The 26,507-nt window shown below is 39.1% G+C and overlaps 1 protein-coding gene and 1 long non-coding RNA gene across 4 annotated transcripts in view; one reads left to right on the top strand and one right to left on the bottom strand.

Moving 5' to 3' along the window:
* Positions 1-238: 238 nt before the first annotated feature.
* On the bottom strand, positions 239-6,094 carry LOC143662011 (uncharacterized). 3 transcript variants are annotated; one of them, XR_013165088.1, is made up of 4 exons: positions 5,429-6,094; positions 4,823-4,970; positions 4,140-4,313; positions 239-3,609 (listed from the first exon to the last, which is right to left on the bottom strand). It is a non-coding gene; the product is annotated as an uncharacterized LOC143662011 (long non-coding RNA). The 3 variants fall into 3 exon arrangements; XR_013165086.1 differs by having other exon boundaries at positions 4,140-4,318; positions 5,429-6,091; XR_013165087.1 differs by lacking the exon at positions 4,823-4,970 and having other exon boundaries at positions 4,140-4,318; positions 5,429-6,080.
* Positions 5,719-26,507, top strand: part of SEC11C (SEC11 homolog C, signal peptidase complex subunit) — a 31,494-nt gene continuing 10,705 nt past the window's right edge. Inside the window, exons 1-2 of the mRNA XM_077135330.1 lie at positions 5,719-5,958; positions 24,715-24,824. Of these exons, the coding sequence (XP_076991445.1) occupies positions 5,872-5,958; positions 24,715-24,824 (197 nt within the window). The 5' untranslated portion in view covers positions 5,719-5,871. The remainder of the gene's footprint in view (positions 5,959-24,714; positions 24,825-26,507) is intronic.

Genomic DNA, 26,507 nt, shown 5'->3' with positions numbered 1-26,507 from the left:
GGTTCCATTTAGGAGGCAGATTTTCAAAGTTTTCAACACGACAGCCAAGTAGTATGGAATATAAAAGTAAGCTTTTTTGTTGTTGTTGTTATAAACATTACCTTCTTTTCTACCCCTTTTGTTCTCTTTGTTCTTTATATCCCTAATATTTTCCTTAGCATAAAATTTTTCATAGCTGATTTGGCAACTGGAAGCAAAGATTGTAATCATCAGACCCAGCTAGAGTAGAAGAAGGGATGCTTATTTAGAAATGGCTTATTTGACAAGAGCACTTTGGCAGCATGTGGGAGATAGACTATGGAGGAGGGGAGACGCAGCCCCCAATTTTCCCCTCTGTTTACAACATCCCTGGGTAACAGTGCAATTCTTCTGATGCAAAAGATGGAGAAGGCAGAGAGTGACTCAGAATGCCAGTGTCTGGCACTATTAAACAGGGGCCTCTGATTCAGAGTTAAGACAATGCAACTCATTCCAGCTTGGCAAGACAGGCTCAGTTGTTCTTGCTGACCAAATTACAAGTCATTCATCAGATGTTTTCCTGTTTGTGCCCCATTTATGAATGAGCCTACCCTCTCACCATAAAGCCCCAGTAGACCAGGACCCCTAAAACCTGCCATGTTGGTGACTTAGAACTGTTGTTGATTTCTACCATCCATCTGCAGGCAGTAACTTACAAACTGAAAGCTCAAACTCCCGAGGCTGAATCTGTTCATGCAATCCCTGCAGTTTCAAAGGGCAGAAAAGAACTGATGAGAAGCATATGGTACAGCAAGTAAGGATGTGAATTTGAATTTAGCAAGCCTGGCTTCAAGTTCTGGTTTTGTCACCTCTTGGGCAGGTTGTTTATCATCTCTGAAATTTGTTTTCCATTTTCTGTAAAATGCTTTTTTTTCTAAGAATAAGATGGGTAATAAATATAAAGAAACTAGAAACATTCTGTTTTTTTAAAAGAAGTATTTAGCTGGTGCAAATAAGCATGCAAAAAATGTTAGCTGGTATTGCTTCTGCAGCAATTCTTTACTTCACTCATAAGGACCACCCTGATGTGCTAAGGGATTTCTAACCAAGAGTACACACCTTTCCTTATGGTCTACCTAGTTCACCTGTTACATTATATGGTAATAATGTCTGCATACTTATAGCTTCAGTGTATCCAAGAACTGTGTCTTCTTCACCTCTGGATTCTTAGTGTTTGATGGAGTAAATAAGTTAATAGATAAGGGACTGAATCAACTTTTGTATGGGAGATATCTTAAAATTGTATTTTTTTCTGATTATCTCACTTCAGTGGAGGGGGGTGTCTAGGAAGTATAAAGAGAGGATGTATGATATCATCCTGTGTTTAGGAGGTGAGGACACAGCCTGAGCCCTATAGGTATTGGCTCCCTCTATATGCAATTCTTGTTTTCTTTAGAGTTCTCTTTATCCCTTAGTAGTTAATCCTCTGTTACTAGTTGTGCTGGTTAGAAGTTGTTATGTACCCCAGAAAAGCCACTGATTCCTTCCTAATTCAATCTTGTGGGGCTAGATCTACTGTTTAGTCTGGAAACCTTTGCTTAGATTGTTTCCATGGAGACTGAATCACTCAATTGTGGGTGTGACCTTTTGATTAGATTACTTCCGTGGAAATGTGACACATCCAATTATGGGTGGGCCTTTTGATTAGATGGCGATGTGACTCTGCCCATTTAAGGTGGGTCTTAATTAGTTCACTGAAGTCCTTTAAAAGGGGAAGCATTTTGGAGAAACCTCAGAACGACAGAGACAAAGACACAGACATTTGGAGATGCAGAGCCCAGCAGACATTGCCTTGTGCCTTCTGATGTGATTGTAAGTGAGTCAGAAACCAGAGTTGTGTCCCAGAGGAGCTAAGCAAAGGCCCACAGATGCTTAGAGAGAAAGCCACTGGCATCAGAAGCAGTGGAACTGGAACAAAGACCAGCAGACAGCAACCACATGCCTTCCCAAGTGACAGACATCAGCCTTCCAGGAATTAAGGTATCTTTATCTGGATGTCTTAGTTTGGATATTTTTCTGGCCTTAGAACTTTAAACTTGTAACTTAATAAATTCCACTTTTAAAAGCCATTCCATTTCTGGTACATTGCATTCTGGCAGCATTTAGCAAATCAAAACACTAATTAATAATTCTTTATATTAATTTTTTCCTGTTCCTATTCCTGGTATGGACTCTGTCTCCTGACTGGACCGTCACTGATATAACTAATCATTGTATAAGCTACTCTAACCGCCAAACATAATACCTGACTCAATAAAATATTTTTTTTAATTAAAACACACAAGTAATACATGAATATTCTTGCTGAAAACCCAAATTAAAACCAAATAAAATCCTCCTTCACTCTACTCCACCCTCAGTACAATCCTGGTCACTTCCCAGTGTTAGGAGCTTAATATGCTTCCTTTCAGCTCTAGCTGCTCCCTCCCTTCTTGTTAATTTGTTTCCAATTTTTGCTTTTTAAACAATGCTACAACAAATGTGTGTGTGTTGGGACTTCTGTAAGACAAAATGTCTAAAAATTGAGTTGCTGAGCCAAAAAGAGTGACAATTTAAATTTTACATTTCCTTCCAGGAAGGCTAAACTAATTCCCAATTCCATACAATAGAACTTTTAGACAGTCATGGGATTTCAAAGTTGAAAGTGACCATAGAAACTGTATGGTTAAAACTTTTTTATTTTATTGATGCTGAACCTGAGGCTCAGAGAAAAGAATGGTTTTTCAGTGTCACACAAATAACTAAACCTGGAGGGGGGAAACAACTTAAATTGTTGAGCTAGATGTCAATGAATTATATTTATAATAATGGCCAGCTATTTAAATCTTGTCAACCCAAAGTAAAGTGGAGAGCTGGAACACTCTTTAAGAGTTCCACTCAAACAAAATAATCTGTGCATTTCAGCCTTGAGTGATTTCTGGAGTCTGAACCATCCATCTACTTATTGGTCCATTGCTCCACTTAGTATCATAACATTTAAGATTTAAAAGGGATTCAGCATCTATCTGGGTCAGATTTCTACCCACATCTGGCTGAAAGAGTCTGGACAATCATAAAGTCTCTATTGAAATGTTATTGAACATTCCCTAAATTCTCTAGAGAAAATAGAGCAGGGGACAACCACTTATCAAAAGTCCTGCTCAACATTATTCAAATTGTACTTTATGAACACCAAATCTTTATGAAATAGAAGAGAAGCCCATTTGAGGAAGGAGAAAACGAAGACGCAGTGACATCCAACCATCGATCCTTCTACCCTCACTTCCCTGGTCGTAGGGCAGGGTACATTCCCATCAGCTGCACATTCCCATCATGGATGCAGCTGGGACAAATGAAATCTTGGAGACCCCTCTGGGCCAATTATTGATGTTACTGGGCCCCAAGGTTTTCTGTATGCCTTGTTCTTACATAGGAAGAAGTCATTAATATCAAGAGGGTTCTCAAAGTATCATTGAGCACTCCCAACTCCCAACTGGAGTGCAGCCTCTTTCCATCTCTCTACTCTCTGCTCTTACTTCCTCATTTCTCCATCTTCAGCAGTGCTGTAATATCAAATACAGAACCTCTTATTGGACTATCTCCACCAAAGACCTGTGAAAAGGAGCAGGGTTCAGTTGTGACTGGCAATTGTTATTGGCCCTACTGCTTTATCTGGGGAGACCTAGTTTAACTACTGTTAGAAATCAAGTATTCTTTTGCTTAGGTCTTGATCATTATATAATTTTCTTTGACTTATTATATATACATTTTAAACCAAAACATTGTGCTGCTTTAATTTCTTTAAACTACTGGGCAACAATGAAACCACTATATTTCTGACTAACAAGATGCAGTTAACCTTTGTGCAAGTGAAGAAGTTCTCACTTTCTCCAAAATGAGAACTTGTAAAGTCCCAACAGTTATTGAATCCTTACTGGCTATATAAATTACTTCTCAAATTCAGTTACAGTCCCACTTACTATTCTGTTACTTGAAGATTAAACTGTAAATTCAGCCTCCAACACCCTGTTTCTAAACGCCTTAGGTCCCATAACTAAGTTATTCATAGTATTATCTAGAAGTTAATGAGGACCAAATCTTCCCCTTACAATTTTATTTGTCCAGTGCTTGGAAAAACTTACATGGACGAACTTCTGTCTCCATATGATTCAAATCTCCCCTCTCCTCCACTACCCACATATTCCAGGGCCAGGCACTGTAGGACACTCTTGAATCAGAATACCACCTCTGGCACAACTTCCTGCCGTGATGTCAGGTGAGTTGGCAGTTGGTAGCAGAACTCTTGGAAACCATTCCTATACTAGGATGGCAGAAAATAACCATGAGCCACATAAATATATCCACTAACCACAAACTAAATGTATCTCCAACTTGTCTTCTCCTTAGATGAGTCCCAAAATTCTCTTTGTCCCTCCAATACCATCCAACATGAGGGATGTGTGATGGCGGGGAAGTTGGAATGAAAGGAAAGAGGGCCCTTAACTAACAGCGGTTAGAAGATCTGACTTTTGAAAATTTTAGAAAACAATATGACCATATTTTTTCCAGGTCTTGGAAGGGGCCTTTATAAGTGAAGGGTCCCAAAGCTTATCCTTCATTAGCTTCATGTTAAGTCTGCGTCTAGAGACTTGATCCTAATTGATCTGTCTGCCAGGAAACTTCTTCCTCATAGATCCATAAGCGTCACCCTTCACTTCTTAAAAAACTTTGCTCAAATGCTGTCCTCTCAAGATATTTTAAATTGTGACCTGCTCCCTTCGCACACAGCTCTGTTTTACTTTTCTTATTTCCATAGCACCCGTACCTTTTAGGTACTGTTTAATTTACTTATTACGTCTCCACTTATTTTTAAAATGTAAACTTCACAAGGCAAGGATCTTCATTTTGTTCTCTCATGTTTCTCAAATGCCTGGAACATCCCATGTGCTCCGTAAAGATCTGTGAACAAATGTCTGAAATAAACAATGCATAAATGAGAGAATGAACTAAAGGTATCCAGGATCAGGACTGTGGTAATCCAGGATTTGGAAATTTTTAAATGTGTGTTCTATTCCAGACTCAGTCATTTATAGTCATGGCCAAGTCATTTAACCTTCCTCCGTCTCTACTCCTTCGTATGTAAACTCAGGAGATGATTTATTCACTAAATTAATATCCGTTGAGCTACAACTATGGTGAAGCCCATACAATGATGCTTTCCGGCAATCAGAAACCCACGGTTCTCTTCTCTAAGAGGGCAGTTCCTCCGCGACTTCACAAGTACCCCTCTTCCAAGCCCCGCCCACCCTCCAAGCCCATTTTTAAGCTCCGCCCCGACACAGCACAGCCCGCCTCCCGCGTAGAAGCCCCGCCTTCCCCTGCAGCAGTCATCCAATGGCCAAGGTACACGGCTAGGCGAATGAGAGGGAACCTTAGGTGTCTTCTTGGCGCCTGACAGAGGCTTGGGGAATGCAGTTCCTCTTGAGATACGTCCCTGAGCTGCCCCTGAGACAAGCTGAACCAGAGGTCCACCCAAGGTCCCTCAGACGTGTCGGATGAAGCTCTGTGATCGCCGTCGCTGCCCTCCCTAAAAGCCCTGGGTCTTCACTGGACGAGGCACTCGCCCTGCGGCATTTTGGGAGTGGTAGTTTTTTGCTTTCAAGAGCCTCCCAGGGAGGAAGGTGGCCAATACTTTCAGGACTACAGTTCCCAGAAGGCTGAGCGAGGCGTTGGTTCCGCAGCCCGCGCGGGAGCGAGGACTCGCCCTGGTGGGTGAGGACGCGAGGCTAGTGGGCGGGGGCCCGGCAGGTGCCTCTTCACCGAACCGGTTGACGGTAGGAGCCCGTGAACAGCCTCGACCCCCCAGTGGCCACCATGGTGCGTGCGGGTCCCGTGGGAACGCATCTCCCCACGTCCGGCTTGGACATATTCGGGGACCTGAGGAAGATGAACAAGCGCCAGGTAGCGGAAGCCGGGGTCGGGGTCGCGACCGGGGTTCGAGACCCCGCTGCTGAGTCGGGGCCTGCCGGATAGGGCCTAGGCGAGAGCAGCGCCCCCCAGTTGGGTCTGGGCTGGAACCAGAAGCTCCCGCGCTGGGCTCTCAGAGGCCCTGCGTTTGATTCCGCACAGACCCACGTGTGGACGTGCGGTGTTCTCTTGGACTGACAGGAGAGCAGTTGGGGGAGGGTTTCCAGGAAGGCGAAGCCACTAGACACACCCCGTCGTATGGTCGTCACATGTGGTTGAGATAGCAAGGAGAGATGACCCGGGCGTGAGTGACAGAGCCACCCCATGGAAGAGAAAGTAGACTTCTTTGTGGGGCTTCAGAGACTTAGCACCTAGCGGAAAGGAGTTTTTTTTTTTTTTCATCCTGTGAAGTGTTTTCCTGACCATCTGGCAGGAGTAAAGCACTTGGGCACAAGGTGGTGCTCTCAATAACTGAGGCCCGAATCACGGTTCCAAAAGGCATTCCAGAAGTGTTATCTAATTTCTTTCTCAGATTCCATCGTTTTGGCTCCACCTTGAGTATGGGACGCAATTAGAATAGGATCGTTGGGCAGCTGTGATTGATTTCTCACACCCCCGTCAGAGGACCTCAGAGAGAAACTTTTCCTGGTTCTCTGTCCTTGCTAATCAGTGGACACCGTCACTCGTTGGATCCTTATCTTTTCAAAACTGTATAAGGAGAGTAATTAGGGACTGTACCGAAAGCCCTCTCAGCCAGGAAAGATTTGATTATTTAAGCCTCTAAATAAACAATGAAGGATACCTGTAGGGCCCAAGTATGATGGACGCCAATACTACTATAAAAACAATAATAATTCTTTTGCATGGGCACGCACCGGGAATCGAACCCGGGTCTCCAGCATGACAGGCATGAAAACGAATAATAATTATGTTAAGAAAATGAGACCTGGGCGGGCCACGGTGGCTCAACAGGCAAGAATGCTTGCCTGCCAGGCCAGAGGACCCAGGTTCGATTCCCGGTGCCTGCCCATGTTAAAAAAAAAAAGGAAATGAGACCTCCCCACTGGGGAGTTTAATCTTTGAAAATGGTATTAATTCTGATTACTTCGACTGCATCTTGTTTCATTTATTTCACTGTATTGAGGAGTGGAATGATGGGGTCATAAAGGATGCGACTTATTCTTTGGGCATATGTTCCAATCCCCTCCCCTGTCAGTAGAACTGGAGGTGAATGCAGAAGTACGGAGGAGTTGGCTGACTTGGTTGTCATGAACTGTGCCTTAGGATCTCATTGTTTCTAGGTGTGTATAACTTCTGTGAATTTATGTGATTAAGATCAGCTGAAATATCTTATTATCAACCTGAAAAACCAACAGTTAATGCCTTGAGCATTGATGCTGTTCATAAGATCCTCCAGGAAATAGTGTTTTATTTAAAAATCTAGACTTACCTGCTAGGTTTTTAAATGTCTCTAAAATTGGTACCGATTAGGTGATGCTTACGATTGGATGCTATCAAAGAAAACCTTGTGATGCATGCATCAATCTCTAAACCAGTTTGACTTTTGAAAGTACCATTGCTTATCTTTGGGTAATCTCATTAAAATTCAGATGCTCTGGTCCACTGCCTCTTGATACTTTTTTTTTTTTTTAAAGCTTTGTCTTTTTGCTTCTTTTACTCTCCCCTCATCCCCCCAAAATAGGATCCTTATGACGCTTTGTAAGGCATGCATACTCCACCAGTCTTGGAAGCTGGACCTCCTTTCTCTGCTGCCCCTGCTTGTTATTAATTTAGGCAAGAGTCACATGCAAAACAAGGGCTCTTTGTTTCTTTGATGAGAATGAGGAAGAAATACAGCTACTGGCATTTCTGCTGCTTTAATATCTGGTTTGATATGCTTGTTTAAAACTCTTGGGCATTGGCTCTTTTATCTTTGGTTAACAGTTACTGTGTTGCTTGCTACTCAACAGTGTTCGGTTAATTTAAGTGCTGAGCATACAAAGATGGTATGTAAAGATGAGCAAGAACAAAAGCCACTAATGAAATTAGGTAGTGTATTTTTTTTAATGCAATTTTATTGAGATATAGTCAGACATCATACAGTCGATCCAAAGTATACAATCAGTGGCTCACAGTATTATCACATCAGAGGTGGTGTATTTTTAAGATTTTAGGCTGTCAGTAGTTCAGTTGAAATTGTTTCTAGATTTCAGGACTCAGATAAGTAGGTCCCTTAACGTAAGGGTAGGGAATTAGAAGCATATGTGATTTTTCAATTAGCTTAATAGTTAGGTTTTTGTATTATTGACCATTTATATCTTCAGCAGGTACATATCTTGCTCAAAGAACATTGTTTTGAGGAATTGATTTTTCTTCCCGTCGGTGAATTTTTCAAGCACAGAATATCTTCTGGAAAATATATTCTTAGTATGAGGTCTTTATTAGATAAGGGGCAGGATTTTATAATATGCTTTTCCTAGGGTGGAGCCAGAATGTTTCAAAACCTGCCTGGAAATGTCAGTCTTGGTTTGAAACTATGGCTTGGGGCTTTCATCATCAAATCTGTAATTCATAATGAAACAAGCGTTATTTAACAAATCTTTTCGTTCATGTGGAGCAGGTGAGGAAGTTTTTGAAAGTAAGTCAGGTGAGCGATTTCTGCTTTGGATTGATGTGACTCACAAGGCTGGTTTTATTTTAGTAGCAACAATTAATGTATTAAGCCCAACATTTTAACATGTCTGCTCAGCACCAGTTTCTTTTTTCCCTCTCCTGGGACTATAATAATATTTTCATTATTTGCTGAAATAATGTTAATTGTTAACAGAGTAACAATTAATTAAGTAAATGGTGTGTAACTTTAAGTTTGAATTACATTTTTTCCCATTTTTATTTATTGCATACAAATCTTAGCAATTATTTTAAATCACTCTTTATGTCCCTCCTTTTCATTTGTATCCTTTATACTTGTCGCAAATTACATACTTTCACAGATGTTTGTAAGAAAGTTTTGTGTTCTGCTTTTCCCACCTTACATATCAGTATGCTTTCATGTTTTGTCACACCTCTTCAAAACGATCATTTTAATGGCCATATAATAGTCTAGTCGAATTGCAGTTCTTTATACTTTTTTACTTTTTACATTTTTTCCCTTCAGATTTTGGATTTAATCCATGCTCATTATTGGAATTTTAAAGAAAAGAGTTTAAAGAAGAAAATTCAACAACTCATAATTCTACCATCCTGAGATAATCTCTATTAGGATCTTGGCAGATTTCTGTGTCTAATATACCGTAATTTATTCAGTTGTTTCTGTATTCTTACTCTATTTACTCACTTTTCCCTCTTGTTAGACAGCTCTGTCTGCCTTTATTTTAGATGGAATTCCTCAAAGTGGGCGTAACTTCTTCAAACTATTGCCAAGTCGTTTTCAGAGTTGTATCAAGTTCCATACCCACCATAGTGTACCAGTGCCAGCACTGAGTATTAAAATTAAAAAGAACTCTTTGAATTTCCTGGGCAAAATTAAAAAGGGTGTGTGTGGGAGGAGTATTGGTTTGAACATTTTAAATGTTTATTTGACACTTGTATTTCCTCTTTGGAAAACTATCCTTTAAGGTTTTAACTCTTTTTTGATGGTATATTAATGCTTTTCTTACAAGTAGTTTGTTTGCACCTACCATGTATTAAGGATACATATTTTATCAGCAGTCAACAAATTGGATACCACATTTTGGCCAGATGTGTGCTACTGGGGATACAGCTGTGAAGAAGGTCAAAATGATTCCTGCCTTTGTGGAACTTAGAGTCTAGTGTGAGAAACAGTTTTAAATAATGATATAGTTGAGATGGTGATGGATGCTATAAAATACAGGATACTATGAGACTGTATAACAGGAGGATCTAGGTGGTCTGAAGGAGAGGTTGGCAAACTCCAGTGAGAGCTTATTTTTGTATATGAAGTTTTATTGGGACACAGCCATGTTCATTCTTTTATATATTGTCTAGAGCTTCTTTCCTGCTGCAATGGCCGAGTTGAATGGTTGCAACAGAGATTGTATGTTCTGTAAATCTAAAATTTACACAAAAAGTTTACTAACTCCTGGCCTGGAGGGTCAGGGACATCTTCTCTTGAGAATTGACCTTTAAAAAAATTTTTTTAAAGTTTTTTTAAAAACTTTTTGTTGTGAAATATGACTTATATACAAAGAAAAGCAGTAATTTTCAAAGTACACTACAGCAAGTAGTTACAGAACAGCTTTCAGTCTTCGCTATTGCTTACCATTCCACTATTTCAGATTTTTCCTTCTAGCTGTTCCAAAACACTGGAGGCTAGGAGGAATATTAATATAGTGTTTCAGCAGTTATACTCATTTGTTAAATCCTATTTTCTCTTTTATACCTCCTCCTTCTTTGATCCTTCTCCATATCTATAGGGATCTTTCTTATTTTAATGCAGTTTTATTGATTTATAGTCACATACCCTGTAGTCATCCAAAGGGTACAATCAGTGGGTCACAGTGGTCCTATAGCTGTGTATTCAACATCACAACTGACTTCTATTTTTTGTAAAAAATAACATATATCCAAAACAATAAATTTCAAAGCACACCGCAACAATTAGTTGTAAAACATATTTCAGAATTTGGTATGAGTTACAATTCTAGGTTTTTACTACTAGTGCCAAGACACTGGAGATTAAAAGAAATACCAATATCCTGATTCAGTAGTCATACTTGTTTGTTGAACACTGCCTTCTCTGCATAACTCCATCTCATTTGATGTTTTTCCCACTCTTTCGGGGGTATTTGGGCTTTTTCATGTTGGAAGGGGCGGTTGATAATATGGTATGGGGGTTGGAACTAGTTGATGTTCTGGAGAGGCTGGCCCCTCTGGGTTTCAGGACTTATCTAGTGTAGGAACCCATCTGTAGGTTGTAGGTTTCTGGAAAGTAATCCTAGTGCATGGAACCTTTGCAGAATCTCATATAAAGCCCTAAGTGTCCTTTAAGGTCAGCAGGAATGGTTTTGGTTGGGGTTTGGCAAACTGTGATACATAACAATGTCTAACTGAAGCTTGCATAAGAGTAGTCTCCAGAGTAGCCTCTAAACTATATTTGAACTCTCTCTGCCACTGATACCTGGTTAACACTTTTTCTCCCCTTTTGGTCGGGATGGCATTGTTGATCCCAGGGTGCCAAGGCCAGCCCCATCCCTGGCAGTCATAACCCATGTTGCCAGGGAGACATTCACCGCTGGATGTCATGTCCCACAATAGGGAAGAGGGTAAGGATTTTACTTGCAGAATTGGGCTTAGAGAGAGGACACATATGAACAACAAAAGAGATCCTCTGGCAGTAACTCTTAGGCATAACTATATGTAGGCTAAGCTTCTCCACTACATAAATAAGCTTACACAAGAGTAAACCTCAAGATCAAGGGCTTGGCTACTGACTTGGGTGTCCCTTATGTTTGTCCTCAGTGGTAAAGTTTAATAGTTCCACATTGTTTTTTCCCAATGCTTTTTGATTATCTCTTTAACATACTGTGGTATGTATCCAGGCATTAATTGATCTATACAGGATTACAGGCCCTCATTCCCATTCTGGGCTCCCTGTGTTTGGGTTGTTTAAATGGTTTAGACTGGTTAAGTTATAAATTATGTGCCACAGAAAAATAAGCCTTTCTTCCTTTGGTCTCATAGGTAAGGTAAAGTTCCAAAATACAATGTCTTGCTTACCCCTGTATTCTGAATTACCTTATTCCGACCTGATCAGCTTCATTTTTATCTCTAAATACCAGGTTACACATGTATAACAGTCTCAAAATTCAGAAATAACAATTACTGTTCTGGACTAAATGTGACTGCTCTAAGAATTTACAATTTAGGCCCCAGTTTTCTTATAAATATTTTCTAAATAAGATCATACAATATTTGCTGTTTTGTTTCTGCTTCGTTTTGCCTCATAAAATGTCCCACAGGTTCATTTACAACATTGCATGCCTCACAACTTTGTTCCTTTCTGTAGCAGCACAATATTTGATCATACCATTGTCTGCCATTCTACTTCTCAGTGTATCTTTCAGTCACCTCCATCCACTGGGCATCATGTATAATGCCCAAAGTCACCCATCATTCACACTCTCAATTTTAGATAATTTCATTGTTCCCAAAGAGAAAAATAACCAATAAACACACCCTCACCGATTAAAAAATCCAAACTCCCCCTTAACTCTTGTCCCTCCCCTCATTATTTACCCCTGGTATTACTGTGGGACTGTTGATGTTTTCCTGTTAAACATAGCCCAAGAACTGACATTTAAGGTAGAGTTTACAGATGAGTAGCGTTAGGTATGTTAAGGGGTCCAGGACAGAGGAAATAGCATGGTGAAGTTCCTGGAGTAAAAAGGAGCATGCTGTATATTACGCACTGACAGAATCCACCAGTGTGGCTGGAGTGGAGTGAGCTTCAACAGCTAGAGCTGGGGGGTTGTTGGGAGGAGGGTAAATCAGATGGGGCTAGAGGCTATACTGAGGCCTCATATTCTTCTTCAGAGTAGTGGGATGCAACTAAAAGACTTTAAGTGGAGTACAGATATGACCAGATGACCAGGCGTGAATTTGTAAACAAGTACTGAGTACAGCTTGGAGAATGGATTGGAAGAGATGTGTATGGACAGTAAGAATCTGATTAGGAGGCTTTTTCAGTGGCCCAGATGGGCTCTGTTGGTAACATAGATGAGATGGGTGGCAGTGGGAATGGAGAAAATGAAACAGATTCAAGAAAATTTAGAAGGTAGAATGTGTAGAGATGAGTGGTGCAACTGAATGGGTGGGGACTGCCTCCTGAATTTTGACTTAAAACAAGTAAAAACAACTGGTGAATGATAATGCAATTTATAGAGGTAGAATCACTAACCCTGAATGATTTTTGGAGGTCAGTTTTGACTTGTGGAGTCTGAGGTATCTTTAAAGACATGCAATTGGAAATGTCAGGTGGGTAGTTGAAAATCTCAATATTGGGAATAGTTGGCAATATCAGCACTTGGAGGTTCAGGTGGAAGAGAAAGACTGGCAGGAAAGACTGAAAAAGTGGTGAGAGTTGGTGAGAGAGTGGATTAATGTGCAATCCTGGCAGCCAAGGGCAGAGAATTTGTAGAAGTAATCATCTGTGTTGAAAACAGTGGAAAGTCAACCAAGTGAAGACTCTTAGCACTCAGTGAGGACTGACGGCTGTCCAATGGAATTAGTGAGAGTGATAAATAATAAGAGCAGATTGAGGAAAGATTTTATAGATGGTGAAGAAGTGGGGAAATCTAGGGTAGAAGCTCTTTTGAGGAGTTTGGCTGTGAAGAAAAGAGGGGGTAAAAGGTGGAGGAAGGGTTTGAGTTGGGAGAGACAAAAGCTGATGGGAGGAAGTAGGAGAGAGCCATGGTTCTCAGCCTCCATTGTGCATCAGAATCACCTGGTGAGCTGTTTATAAAATATTGATGCCAGCCTCGCCCTCCTGTTCATTCAGTTGGCTGGGATGGGGCGCCTCAGATGATTCTAATGTGTAACCAAGTTGAGAATCAATGGACTAAAGCAGTGGTTTGCAATTTCAGCATCACTTAGGAACTTCTTTGAACAGCAGCCAACATAACAGACCCCGCTAGATGATTTTCAATCTGAAACCCATTGCAGGTAAAGGAAGATCTGTGCCTCAGAACTCAGAATCCTGTAAAATTACCTGGCATACCCCTGTTAGGGCTACCTGAATGTCTTCAACCCCCATTTTTTTAGGCCTATTGCAGTTTTATACTGTATTCATTCAGTCCTCAAAGTGAGTTTACAACCCCACATTCTGTCTCAGTTAAATTTAAATTTGGATATTTAAGGGAAACTGTAATCTAGAGCCATGTGTTTTCCACAACATTCTGGATGTTCTGAAATATGACTAAAATTAAAATAATAAGCCATCAATGACTCCAAGATAGGAAGCCCAGGAAAGGTAGCAAGATAATACTAGAAACCAAATATTAGTAGCTGGAAAACAGATGAAAGTGTGGTAAGTGACATAGCCTGAGAAAGCTCAAATCCTCAGCCAGTAGTAGGGGCAGCTGAGTAGAAACGCCTTACTATTTGTGCTGCAGGATTCTCATAGACTTGGAGGTGAAAGGGAGGTAAGGCTAAAACACATTAGGGTGAAAAAGCTGTTCGAGAAGTTAGATCCCTGGCTGTACTCCCCCATCCATACAGAGATCTTCCCCTCCCTGGCAGGTGTCTAGAAGTACGTCAAGTGCAGGTAGGTTTGCCTGGAGGGGGCAACAGAAGGTTTCTGGATTAAGGACTGCCAGGCATAGCTGAGGTTGTAGACTCTTTACTTTGCATACTGCGTGCCTGATGAAAATAGAGAAAGTGAAGGGAGGTCCTTGAAAGAACTAGAGTTCTGACATATAGGTGAGTGCAGAAGCCAAAAGAAAGGGTACATGCAGTCAGATCGAGGGCTAACTGAATTAGAAATGGGGGGTGTAAAGCAGTTTCAGTGATGGTAAGCTTCAGTGTAGTTTGTGGAGAGGGGATGACTGGAGTGGAAAGGAAGTGGTTAGAAGGGGTCAAGGAATTAAGAGGCCAGAGGATTGGATTCGCTGTCCACATAGTTCTTCAAATCACCTGGGAAAACTGCTGGTGTTGTGAATAGGAGAACTGGGGTGGGGACCAAAGTCAGGGCCCTTCTTGGAGGAGAGCAAGGCAGTACCCCAGGGGTGACACTTTTATCATTTTTTATAGTATTTTTCAAAAGAGTTATTCACTCACCATACACCCATTCCAAAGTGTACTATCAGTGGCTTTTAGTGTAATAACATTGCCACAATCAATTTTAGAGCATTTTCATACCTCCAAAAAGAAAAAAATCCATTCTCCTAAAAGCCCCCTATTATTGACACATAGCACCATTGTAGTACTTTGTTAAAATTGTTCGATGAATATTTTATTATTGTTAACTATAGTCCATAGTTTGCATTAGGTGTAATTTTTTCCCACATAACACCCTTATTATTAACACTTTGTAGTTGTGACACACATGTTCTAATTAATGGAAGAATATCCTTTTGTTTGTACTATTAATCATCATTTTATATGGTCCCTTGTTTCATCTTCTTCTTTCTAGTGATATACACGACCCTAAACTTTCCCTTTCAACCAGTCACACATACCATTCGGTGTTGTTATTTACACACACGATAATGTGCTTCCAACACCTCTATCCACTTCCAAATATTTACAGTCAACCTTATTTAAAAATTCTGCACAAATTAAGCAGTAAATCCCCATTTTGTCTTCATTCTATCTCCTCGTAACCTATGTTCTAGATATTAACTGCATGAGTTTGCTCATTATATATTTAGTTTGTATAACTGAGATCATAACATATTTGTCCTTTTGTGTTTGGTTTATTTCATTCAATATCCTTCAGGCTCATCCAAGTTGTCATATGCATCAAAAATTGCATAATATTCCATCATATGTATATACCGCCGTTTATTTATTCACTCATCAATTGATGGACACCTTGTTTCCATCTTTTGATAATCATGAATAATGTTACTCTGAGCATCAGTGTGCAAATGTCTCTTTGGGTCCTTGCCTTCAGTTCTTCTGAGTACATACCTATCTAGTAGCAGGAATGCTGGATCATATATGGTAGTTCTAAACTTAGCTTCCTGAGGAACTGCCAGTCTTCTGGAGTGGCTGTACCATTTTACATTCCCACCAGCAGTGAATAAGTGTTATTATTTCTCTACATCCTCTCCAGCACTTGTAGTTTTCTGTTTAAAAGTGGCCATTCTAGTAGGTGTGAAATGATATCTCATTGTGGCCTTGATTTGCATTTACCTAATATCTAGTGAAGTTGAGCATCTTTTTATGTGATTTGTATCCATTTGTATTTCTTCTCTGGAAAAGTGTCTATTCATATCTTTTGCCCATTTTTAAGTAGGATTGTCTTTTTATATTCTGGATATTAAACCCATGTGTGATATGTGGTTTCCAAATATTTTCTCCCATTGAACAGGCTGCCTTTTTAAAAAATATATTTTTGTTGACATATCCCCACACATATGTTCCGATAATGGTGTACAATCAATGGCTTACAATATCATCACATAGTTGTGTATTCATTACCATTTTTTAGAACATCTGCATCACTCCAGAAAAAGAAAACAGAAAAAAACTCATATATCCCCTATCTTTTACTCTTTCCTCCCATTGACCACTAGTATTTCCACCTACCCAATTTATTTTACTCCTTATTATTTATTTTCTATCCATATTTTTTTACTCATCTGTCCATACCCTGGATAAAAGCATCAGACACAAGATTTTCACAATCACACAGTAATACAATAAAAGTTATATTTTTATACAAGTTATATCTTTATGCAGTCGTCTTCAAGAATCAAGGCTACTGGAATACAGCACAACAGTTTCAGGTACTTCTTCCCTTCAGACACTCCAATATACCACAAACTAAAAAGGGATATCTATATAATGCATAAGAATAACTTCCAGGATAACCTCTTGACTCTTGTTGAAATTCACAGCCACTGAAACTGTCTCATTTCTCTCTTACCCCTTTTAGTCAACAAGGCTTTTTCAATCCCATGATGCCATGATTCGGCTCTTCCCAAGAATTCTTTCCCATTTTTCCAGGGAGATTTACACCTCTGGGAGTCATGCACCACATGGGGTAAAGGGAAGTGAGTTCAACTGCTGAACTGGATTAGAGAGAGAGGCCACATCTGAGCAACCAAAGAGGTTCTCTTGGGGTGACTCTTAGGCATAATTATAAGGAGGCTTAGCTTCTCCTGTTACAGAAATAAGTATCATAGGGGCAAACCCCAAGATCGAGGGCTCAGCCTTTTGATTTCATTGTCCCCATTGCATGTGAGAATATCAGGAATTCCCCAAGTGGGGAAACTGAATATTTCCTTCTTTCTCTTCAGCCCCCAAGGAAACTTTGCAATACTTCTTTATTCACTGCCCAAATCACTCTGGTATATATTGGGGCATTACACTAATCTGGACGAACCAACAAATCTCACACCCTCTCAAGATTCCATGTACTTAGGGTGTTAACTAAACTGAACATACAAGTTAAATAAGGTAATGCACTAACCATAATATAAATTTTCCACCAAATATCTTTCATTTTGGTCTCTCACAGATGTTGAAGTTTTAAATTGTGGATGATATCATCCTTTACCCTGTATTCTGCTCCACCTTAGATCTATCCAGATCACTTCCTTCATATCTCTAGTCGAAGTCTGATACCTTTTTCAACAGTCCTTGTATGGGGTACTAACTGACTTTCATGGTTTCATGGCTCTAACTCTGAGTCTCAGGTGTCACATAATATCCAGTTTCTGCAGATGACCATGCTATATACAAATAGCTTAATATCTCAGTATTTAGAAATAACAGTTACAACTCCTGAATATATGTGACTACTGTAAGAGCTTACAATCTAGAACCCTTTACAGTAGGCTGCAACCTGATAACCCATGCTCTCGACTTTAGTTCACCAAGTTTTTATATTATAGTTTGTCCGTATGAGTGAGGCTTAATCATATTTGTCTTTTTGTTTCTGGCATTTCTTTCAACATATAGTCCTTAAGGTTCATTCACCTAGTTGCAAGCCTTACAACTTCATTCCTTCTTGTAGCCACTCAGTAGTCCATTGTATATATATATATATACCATAGTTCCCCCTTCCATTCCTCAGTAATTGTACCTTTAGGCCACTTCCATCTGTTGTGAATCACAGACATTACTGCCACAAACACCAGTGTGATAATGTCCATTCATGTCCCCACACTCAGTTCCTCCAAGTATATACTGAGCAGGGTTTTGGGATCATATGGCAACCCCCACACCAGCCTCCTTGGAATATCACACTACCTCCAGTTTTCCATCTCCGTTTCCCTACCAACAATGAATAGCTACATCTCTTTCTCTGCATTTTCTCTAGCACTTGTTTCTCTGTTTATTCACACATCATATAATCCAAACTAAGTATATAGATATGCCTTCACCACCATAATCTATATGAAGACATTTGCTTTTCTTCCACAAAGGATCCATACCCCTGCCCCGGACACCTACCTGTTGACATTTAGTTTTGGCAAAGTACCTTTTTCACATTCAGTGGAAACATATTAACAGTGTTACTGTTGACTATATACCTTAGCTTGCATTGATTGTACTTTTTCTTGTATGCCATCCTTTTTCAGCACCTTGCAATGTTTACATTTATTTATTCTCCCTCATTTAAAAGTGGTTTTTGGGCGGGCCACAGTGGCTTAGCAGGTAGAGTTCTTGCCTGCCACGCTGGAGATGGGGGTTTGATTCCCAGTGCCTGCGCATGCCAAAAATAATAATAATAATAATAATAATAATAATAATAATAATAATAATAATAATAATAGTATTTTCTATTTGTACGTTTAATCACCATCATTTTCTACTCTAGGCATTCCTAAGTTATACCATCTCAGCCTTTATCCTCTAGCTTTCCTTCTGGTTTCATACGTTAATAGGTTACCTTTTAAACTTTTTGACAAAGTTCCCAGAAGCACAAAAGTATTGAGTTTTGAGGAAGTATCATTTATCTATTTTTTCCTCTTGTTGTTTATGCTTTGGGTGTAAGGTAAAAAAAAATTACCACTTACCACAAGATCATAAAGATGCTTTTTTGACATTTTACACTGTAAGTTTTATGGTTTTGACTCTTGTATTTAGGTGTTTGATCCATTATGAGTGAACTCTTGTATAAGGTGTGAGATAGGTGTTGTCTTTCATTTTTTTTGGATACAGATATCCTGAGTGCTTGCTGCACCATTTTTTGAACAGATTGTTAAGTCTCAGTTGAGCAGACTTGGCAGCCTTGTCTAAAACCAGTTGACCATAGATGCAGTGGTCCATTTCTGAACTCTTAATCAATTTCATTGATCAGTATGTCTTTATGTTGGTGTCATGTTGTTTTGACCACTGTAGCTTTGTAATATACATTAAAGTCAGGAAGTATCAGTCCTCCAACCCTAGTCTTCAATTTCAAGATGTTTTTAGTTTTTGTGGTTCCTTACTATTCCAGTTAATTTGATAATTGGCTTTCCATTTCTGCAAAGTGGGATGTTGGAATTTTGATTGGGATTGCATCAACTCTGTAAACATTTTGGGTAGAACTGACATCTTAATGACATTTAGCCTTCCAGTCTGTGAACATGGAAAATTCTTCCTTTTATTTGGGTTTTCTTTGAATTGCTTTTAACAGTGTTTTACAATGTTCTGAATATAGACCTTTTACATCCTTAGCTAAGTGTATTCTTTCTTAGATACTTATTTTATTGCTTTTTTGAATGGAATTTTTAAAATTTCTTCCACAAATGGCTCATTACTACTGTATAGAAACACTATTGATTTTTGCATGTTGGTCTTCTCACTTTTGCATGTTGATCTACCACTTTGTTGAACTCATTTATTACCTTTAGTAGCTTTGTAGTAGATTTTTTTTGGACTTTGAAAATGTAGGATCATGTTGTCTACAAATACTGAAAGTTTTATTTCTTCCCTTCCAATGTGGATGCCTTTTCTTTCTTTTTCTTTCCTGATTGCTCTGGGTAGAACTTCTAGCACAGTATTGATTAACAGTGGTGGCACTGGGAATCCTTCTCTTGTTCCCAGTCTTACAGGGAAAAGTTCAGTCTCTCACTATTGAATATGATATTAACTATAAGTTTTTCATATATACTCTGTCTTATTAAGGTTGTTTCCTCTGATTCCTACCCTTTGAAGTATTTTTAATCAATAAAGAATGTGGGATTTTGTCAAATGCCTTTTCTCTGTTGATTACAATGATCATGCATTTTTTTCTATTTTGATTTATTAATGTGGTATATTAACTGATTTTTTTATGTTGTTACCTTTGCATATCTGAAATAAAACTCACTTGATTATGGTGTATGATTCTTTTAATGTGCTGTTGGATTCAATTCCCAAGTATTTCCTTGAGGGGTTTTACATCTATATTTATTAGAGAGATTATTCTGTAGATTTTATTTCTTATGGTATCTTGATCAGGCTTTGGTATTAGAGTGATACTGGCTTCATAGAATGAGTTAGGTAGTGCTCTCTCCTTTTCAAGTTCCTGTAAGAGTTTGAGCAGGATTGGTATTAATTCTTGGAATGACTGGTAAAATTCACCTGTGAAGCCACCTCGTCCTGGACTTTTCCTTTTGGGGAAATTTTTGAAGACTGATTCAATCTTGAGGTCTTCTACTTCTTAAATGAGTATAAGTGGTTTGTGTGTTTCTGAGAAATTGTCCATTTCATCTAAATTGTCTGTTTGTTGGTATACAGTTCTTTGTGTCCTCTTATAATCTTTATTTCTATAGGACTGGTAGTAATGATGATCCTCTCATTTATGACTGTATTTCTTTGTATCCTCTCTCTTTTTTTCTTCATCAGACTATAAGGGTTTGTCAATTTTATTGATCTCCTCAAAGAACCAACTTCTGCCTTTATTGAGTCTGTTGTTCGCTTTTTGTTCTCAATTTCATTTATATATGATCTAATCTTTATTTCTTTCCTTCTGCTTGCTTTGGGATTAGTTTGATGTTCTTTTCCAAGTTTCCATAGGTGTGCAGTTGAGCTCTTTGATTTTAGGTCTTTCTTTGCTTTTAATATAGGTGTTTTGGGGGTATAAATTTCCCTCTCAGCACTGCCTTTGCTGCATTCCATAAGTTTTGATATGTTGTGTACTCATTGTCATTTGTCTCAAGGTATTTACTGGTATTTTGCAATTTCTTCTTTAACCTGCTGATTCAGAGCATGTAGTTTAACCTCTTTGTATTTGTGAATTTTCAGTTCTGTTGTTAATTGCTTTCCAGATTTATCATATTATGATTAGAGAAAGTACTTTGTATCCTTTCAATTTTTTTTAATTTATTGAGACCTGTTTTGTGACCCAACATTTGGTCTGTCCTGGAGAATGATGATGAACATGTACAGTATTCTGTATGTGTCGATTGGGTCTGTTTATCATATTATTCAAGTTCTCTGTTTCCTTACTGATCCTCTGTCTAGATGCTCTATCTTGATGAGAGTGGTGCATTGAAGTCTTCAACTATTACTGTAGAGACATCTATTACTTCCTTCAGTTTTGGAAGTGTTTGTCTCATGGATTTTAGGATTCCTTAGCTAGGTGCATAAATATTAAGGATTGTTATTCTTGGAGAACTGCCCGTTTTATTAATATATAATGTCCTTTGTCTCTTCTAAAATTTTTGCATTTTAAGTCCATTTTGTTGGATATTAATATAGCTACCCCAGCTCTTTTTTGGTTGCTGTTTGCATAGAATATCTTTTTAGAGCCTTTCACGTTCAGCCTATTTGTATATTTGGGTCTAAAATGGTTCTCTTCTAGATAGCATGTAGATGGGTCATATTTTTTTTGTCCATTCTGTCAATGTGTCCTTTGATGGAATGTTTATCTGTCAAAATTCAATATTATTACCGTAAATTCAATATTTACTTCAATCATTTTATCCTATGGCTTTTGTCATATCTTATTGTTTTCTCACATTTTATCCTTTTAGTTTCCTTTACTTATAGTCTTCATTTCTACACTCTCATCCACACTTGACTGACCTACCTTTTCCTTTCAGGAGTCCCTTTAATATTTATTGTAGAATATGTCTCGTTATGAATTCTCTCAGTTTTGGTTTATCTGTGAATATTTTAAATGCACTCTCATTTTTCCTTTAAACATTATTGTGGAATATAACACATATAGAAAAAAGTGATTAATTTCAAAGTTCAGATTAACAAGTTGTTATAGAGCATTTGTCAAAGTATAGTATGGCTTACATCTCCACAGTCTCAGGAATTTACTTCTGACTGTTCTAATACACTAGAAACTAAAAAAGAAATATCCATGTAATGATTTAGTATTGGTAAACATTTGTTAAATCCTAACTTCTCTGTTACAGTTCCTCCCACTCATTTGATCATTCTCTCGTTCTTCAGGGATATTTGGGCACTGACCATTCTAACTTCTTCAAATTGAAAAGGGTCACACTTTTTTTTTTTCCCTGTCATGGGCAGGCTCTGGGAATCGCACCCAGGTCTCCAGCTCAGCAGACCTAAGAAGTCTGCCACTGAGCCACCCTTGCTGGCTCCCCACATGCACTTTTGAAGGGCAGTTTTGCTGGATAAAGAGTTCTTGGATGGCAATTTTTCTCTTTCAGTAAATAAATACATTATACGACTGCCTTCTCACCTCTATGGTTTCTAATGAGAAATCCACATTTAGTTTTATTGTACTTCCTTTGTACATGATGAATCACTTTTTTCTTGTGGCTTCCAGAATTCTTTGTCTTTGTCATTTGGCAGTCTGTTTAGTGTCTTGGAATTGGCCTATTTGGAGTTAACGTTTGGAATATTTTGCACTTCTTGGACCTATATACTGACTTCTTTCATAAGAGAAGGGGCAGTTGCATCCATTGTTTCCTGAAATATTCTTTCTGCCCTTTTCCCTCTCTCTTCTCCTACTGGGCACCCATGATGCATGTATTTCTTTGTTTACTGCTGTTGTTCAGTTTCTTGAGACCTTGCTCACATTTTTCCATTTATTTCCTTATCTGTTCTTTTGTCTGTGAACGTGTTGGATGCCCTCTCTTGGAGTTTGCTGTATTTTTTTTTTTTAACTCTTCTGTTGTGCTTCTCATTCCCATACGTTCTTTTATTTTTCTTTGCATGCCTTCAAATTGTTCATTATGCTCACCCAGTTTCTTATTGATATCTTTCATCTTTTTAGCTTTATTTTCCTTCATCTCCTTGAATTGACTTAGATTTGTTTGAACCTCTTTGATTAGTTATTCCAGATTCTCTGTCTACTCTGACTTTTTAATTGATTTCTTTGACTTGGCTCTATCTTCCTTTTTCTTAGTATGGCTTGTAACTTTTTGCTGATACCTGGGCCTCTGATTATCTGATGACATCCTGCAGGTCAGTCTCTCATTCTAGTCCATGATTTTGTTGTTGATTGGGTTTGTGGTCTCTTTTTTTTTTTTTTTTTTCTTTTGCATGGGCAGGTACTGGGAAATGAACCCAGGTCTCTGGCATGGCAGATGAGAGCTCTGCCTGCTGAGCCACCATGGCCTGCCCTGTTGTCTCTTTTTTGACACTTGGTTCATAATTATTTCCCATCCAAAAACATGGCCAGGTACGCGGTTCAGAGGGCCCTGGGGTGAGGATTAGCAGAGAATCTGAAAAGCCTTTTCACCTTCCCAAAGATGTGCTTTCCTAGTCTTCCCAGCAACTGGTACTCTTTGGCAAACTATTTCCATCAGCCATAGGAAGGCAGTCTGTTTTTTAGCCTTTTGCCAGTTCAGCATCTGGTGCCATTGAAACAGTGACACGATAGCACCCGAGTGGGACAGGCTTGAATAGCAAGATCTGGCAGTTTAAATTTCCTGGCCAACAGCTGGATCAGTAGTGGGCCATGTCCTCCTCTGTACTTAGGACTGAGGATTCCTGGGGTTGTCCCAGACTGCTGCAGCCCACCAGGCAGGGATCAAACCACTCAGAGCTCCTTGACTTGAGGGTGGGGATATGGGATGCCAGGAACAACAGCTGGAATTCCATATCTTCATACAATTCTCACTCTTTTTGTCTTGCACTTCCCTGGATGCTGCATAGAACTCCCCTAGTCTCCCCTAGTCACAAAGTTATTTGGACAGTTTCAGTCTGTCTAGGTGCTGCTTTTGGAGGAGGAGAGAGTTCTGTGACTCCCTCCCTCCACCATTTTCCCAGAAGTTCCCTCTGGGGATATATTTTCACTGGTACTCAGTGTAGTGGCTTCAGTCCCTGTAGCCTCTTGTAGAATGGTGGGCCTCTGGGCCTAATGATTCAGGTCCAGACTGACTGGGTGCTTGTGATGTGAGCAAGTGATGCTTTGTCCCTTAGTCACCAGGGTTTAGTAGGTGTAGCAAGTAGCTTTCAGCTGTGAAGGACCTGGCGCTTCAGATGTGAAGTACAGGGAGGCAGTGAAGGCAAGCCATGTGGGACTTGACTTAGGGCTTGAGGTGGAGCAAAGTTGGCTCACCTCTTTGTCACAGCTAACATAGCAGTGGTGACTATATTTTGATTTGAGTGACCCTTCTGCTCGTGTTCCTAATCAAATATTTGTTATTCATCTTTTTACATTTATGGAACATTCCATATATGTAAGTTTATTTTCACTCATAAAATGTAATTTTAAGATGCAGAGTGGCCTCATTGCTAAGTACTCTAATACCCAGCAGCTTCCATTTGAGACTATCCTTGACCATGGGGTTAACAGGTATTTTAGGTGAATCCCATCATGTGTGGCAGACTTAGGGTTAGACCTGTGCATGCTACTGAACTGTAGTCAGTGATTGTAGTCTGCAGTGCAAGGGTCTAGTGATAGAACATGAGTTATGGAACCCTTTCGAGTGTAAGGTGGTAAGTAGGTTTTGAGTGGTGAGTAGACCCTTATTGAGGTTTTTTCCTCCTACTTAAGGATAGACAGTATTTGGGCAAAAATTTAAATACTCCCTTATTTTGTACTTTGTGTGAATTAGTTTAATGTCTTAAAAACACCATTCTTAAAAATAGGCATATTTCCAATTTAGGATTTGTACAAATTCTGCCATTGGTTTTCATGTTTCATTGGCCTTTCTGTTCTAGCTCTATTACCAGGTTTTAAACTTTGCCATGATTGTGTCTTCTGCCCTCATGATATGGAAAGGCTTGATCGTCCTGACAGGCAGCGAGAGCCCAATCGTGGTGGTGCTGAGGTGAGTCTCCGGGGCAGGCCTCCGATGGCCTCAGCCACTGCTGCAGAGATGAGAGGCAGTATTGCCTTGAGTGAAAAGCCTCTGTGACAACCAAGAATCAGAATTTTAACTGGTAAAAGATTCAAGTATTTTTTATTGATATGTTTGTGAATTTTTTCATTTCTTTCTGACTTGCCATAAAGTATCTTATCTTTTTTAGTAGATGTTTTGGAGCATTAACCATGTTGACACTGGTGCTCCAGGAATTGGGCACTATGTTCACTCCAATTTTTTTAAATGACATTTTAATCCATTGAAAAGAACAGTTTACTTATATAATAATTTGCTAATAATGCACCATTTGTGCACAAATTGTTATTTAAACATAACTAATTTGAAAATATTACTTGGTTTTCCTTGTACAAAATATGCAGGGAATGTATGTATACTCCATGGCTAGTGTGGTGGCTATAATTTTTTCAAGCTTCTTTAGCAATATTGTTGGAGATAGCTACTTTCTTCTCAGGACTGTTAAACTGTAAAAGTACAGCATGTTTGTTTAATACAAGGTAATTACCTTAAGTGATTTCATGAAATTATAAAGTCATCCCAGGGAAAAAAATGTCAATTTGAAATTACATTTCCATATTTGGGAGATATTAGGTACTTCTAGATGCTCTCTGTCTAATGTATTTTGCATAATTGAACCTTTTTAAAATTATTTTTATTTTGGTAACATATATGCAACATAACGTTTCCCACTTTTGCCACTTTCAGTTATACAACTCAGTGGTGTTAATTAACATTCTCAGAGTTGTACTATCATCACCATCCTCTATTACAGATCATTGAATCTTACTGTTCATAAAAATAGGAGAACTCTCTCTTACAGATAGAGTGGTAGGCTGGAGCAGTCACTTCCTCAGTCACAAGTAAACCACTGTAGGAATCCAGGCCAGCACCTTTTTTTCTCCACTGGGCCCCACTGCCATGTCATGGTGATGCTGCCATGGTCTAGACTCAGGCAGGCTACCCTTGTGTGCCTGGCCAAGGAGCACCCTTCTAAGTATACATTTCATAAATTCAAATAGCATAGCTTCCACATAGAGCTGAAGGGGACCTCTAATTCACTGGCACTCACACCATGTTCTGGGAGTCTCCTGGGGATGGGCTTCAGAAGAGCAAGCCTCACGATCAAGGGTTTGGCCTATTGATCTGGGGGTAACCTAATGTTTGACACAGTATCAGAGATTATCCCCGTGGTAAAGTTTAATAGTTCCATATTTTCCCTCCCATTTCTGAAGGGACTTTGCCAATAGTTTTTTGATTATCTACTTAATATAGGCTAGGATATAGCTATATAAGATTAAAGGCCTTCATTCTTATTTCTGGGCTTCCTGTGTTTCGTTTGTTCAAATGATCTACCAGATAGGTTGAGGTAGATTACATGCTAAAGAAAATTTAGGTTCTGGACAAAATAAATGTTTCTGCCCTTGGTCTCAAAGAGTAGGTGAAGTTCTAAAATATAGACAGTATTGGCGGAAGATTTTTTAAAACAATATTTTAAATAAATTTTGAAAAGAACCCACACTTCTGAATGAAAATGGTAATGTACTACTTATAGATGCATGATTTTTTTTTCCCCTTAAAAATTGACAGCTTTTACTTCAGAGAGTCCACATTCTTCTTGGTACTTTTTCTAGC

Source organism: Tamandua tetradactyla, chromosome 18 (assembly GCF_023851605.1).
Source record: "Tamandua tetradactyla isolate mTamTet1 chromosome 18, mTamTet1.pri, whole genome shotgun sequence".
Classification (NCBI taxonomy): Eukaryota; Metazoa; Chordata; class Mammalia; order Pilosa; family Myrmecophagidae; genus Tamandua; species Tamandua tetradactyla.
This window is presented reverse-complemented; position numbering and strand designations above follow the sequence as displayed.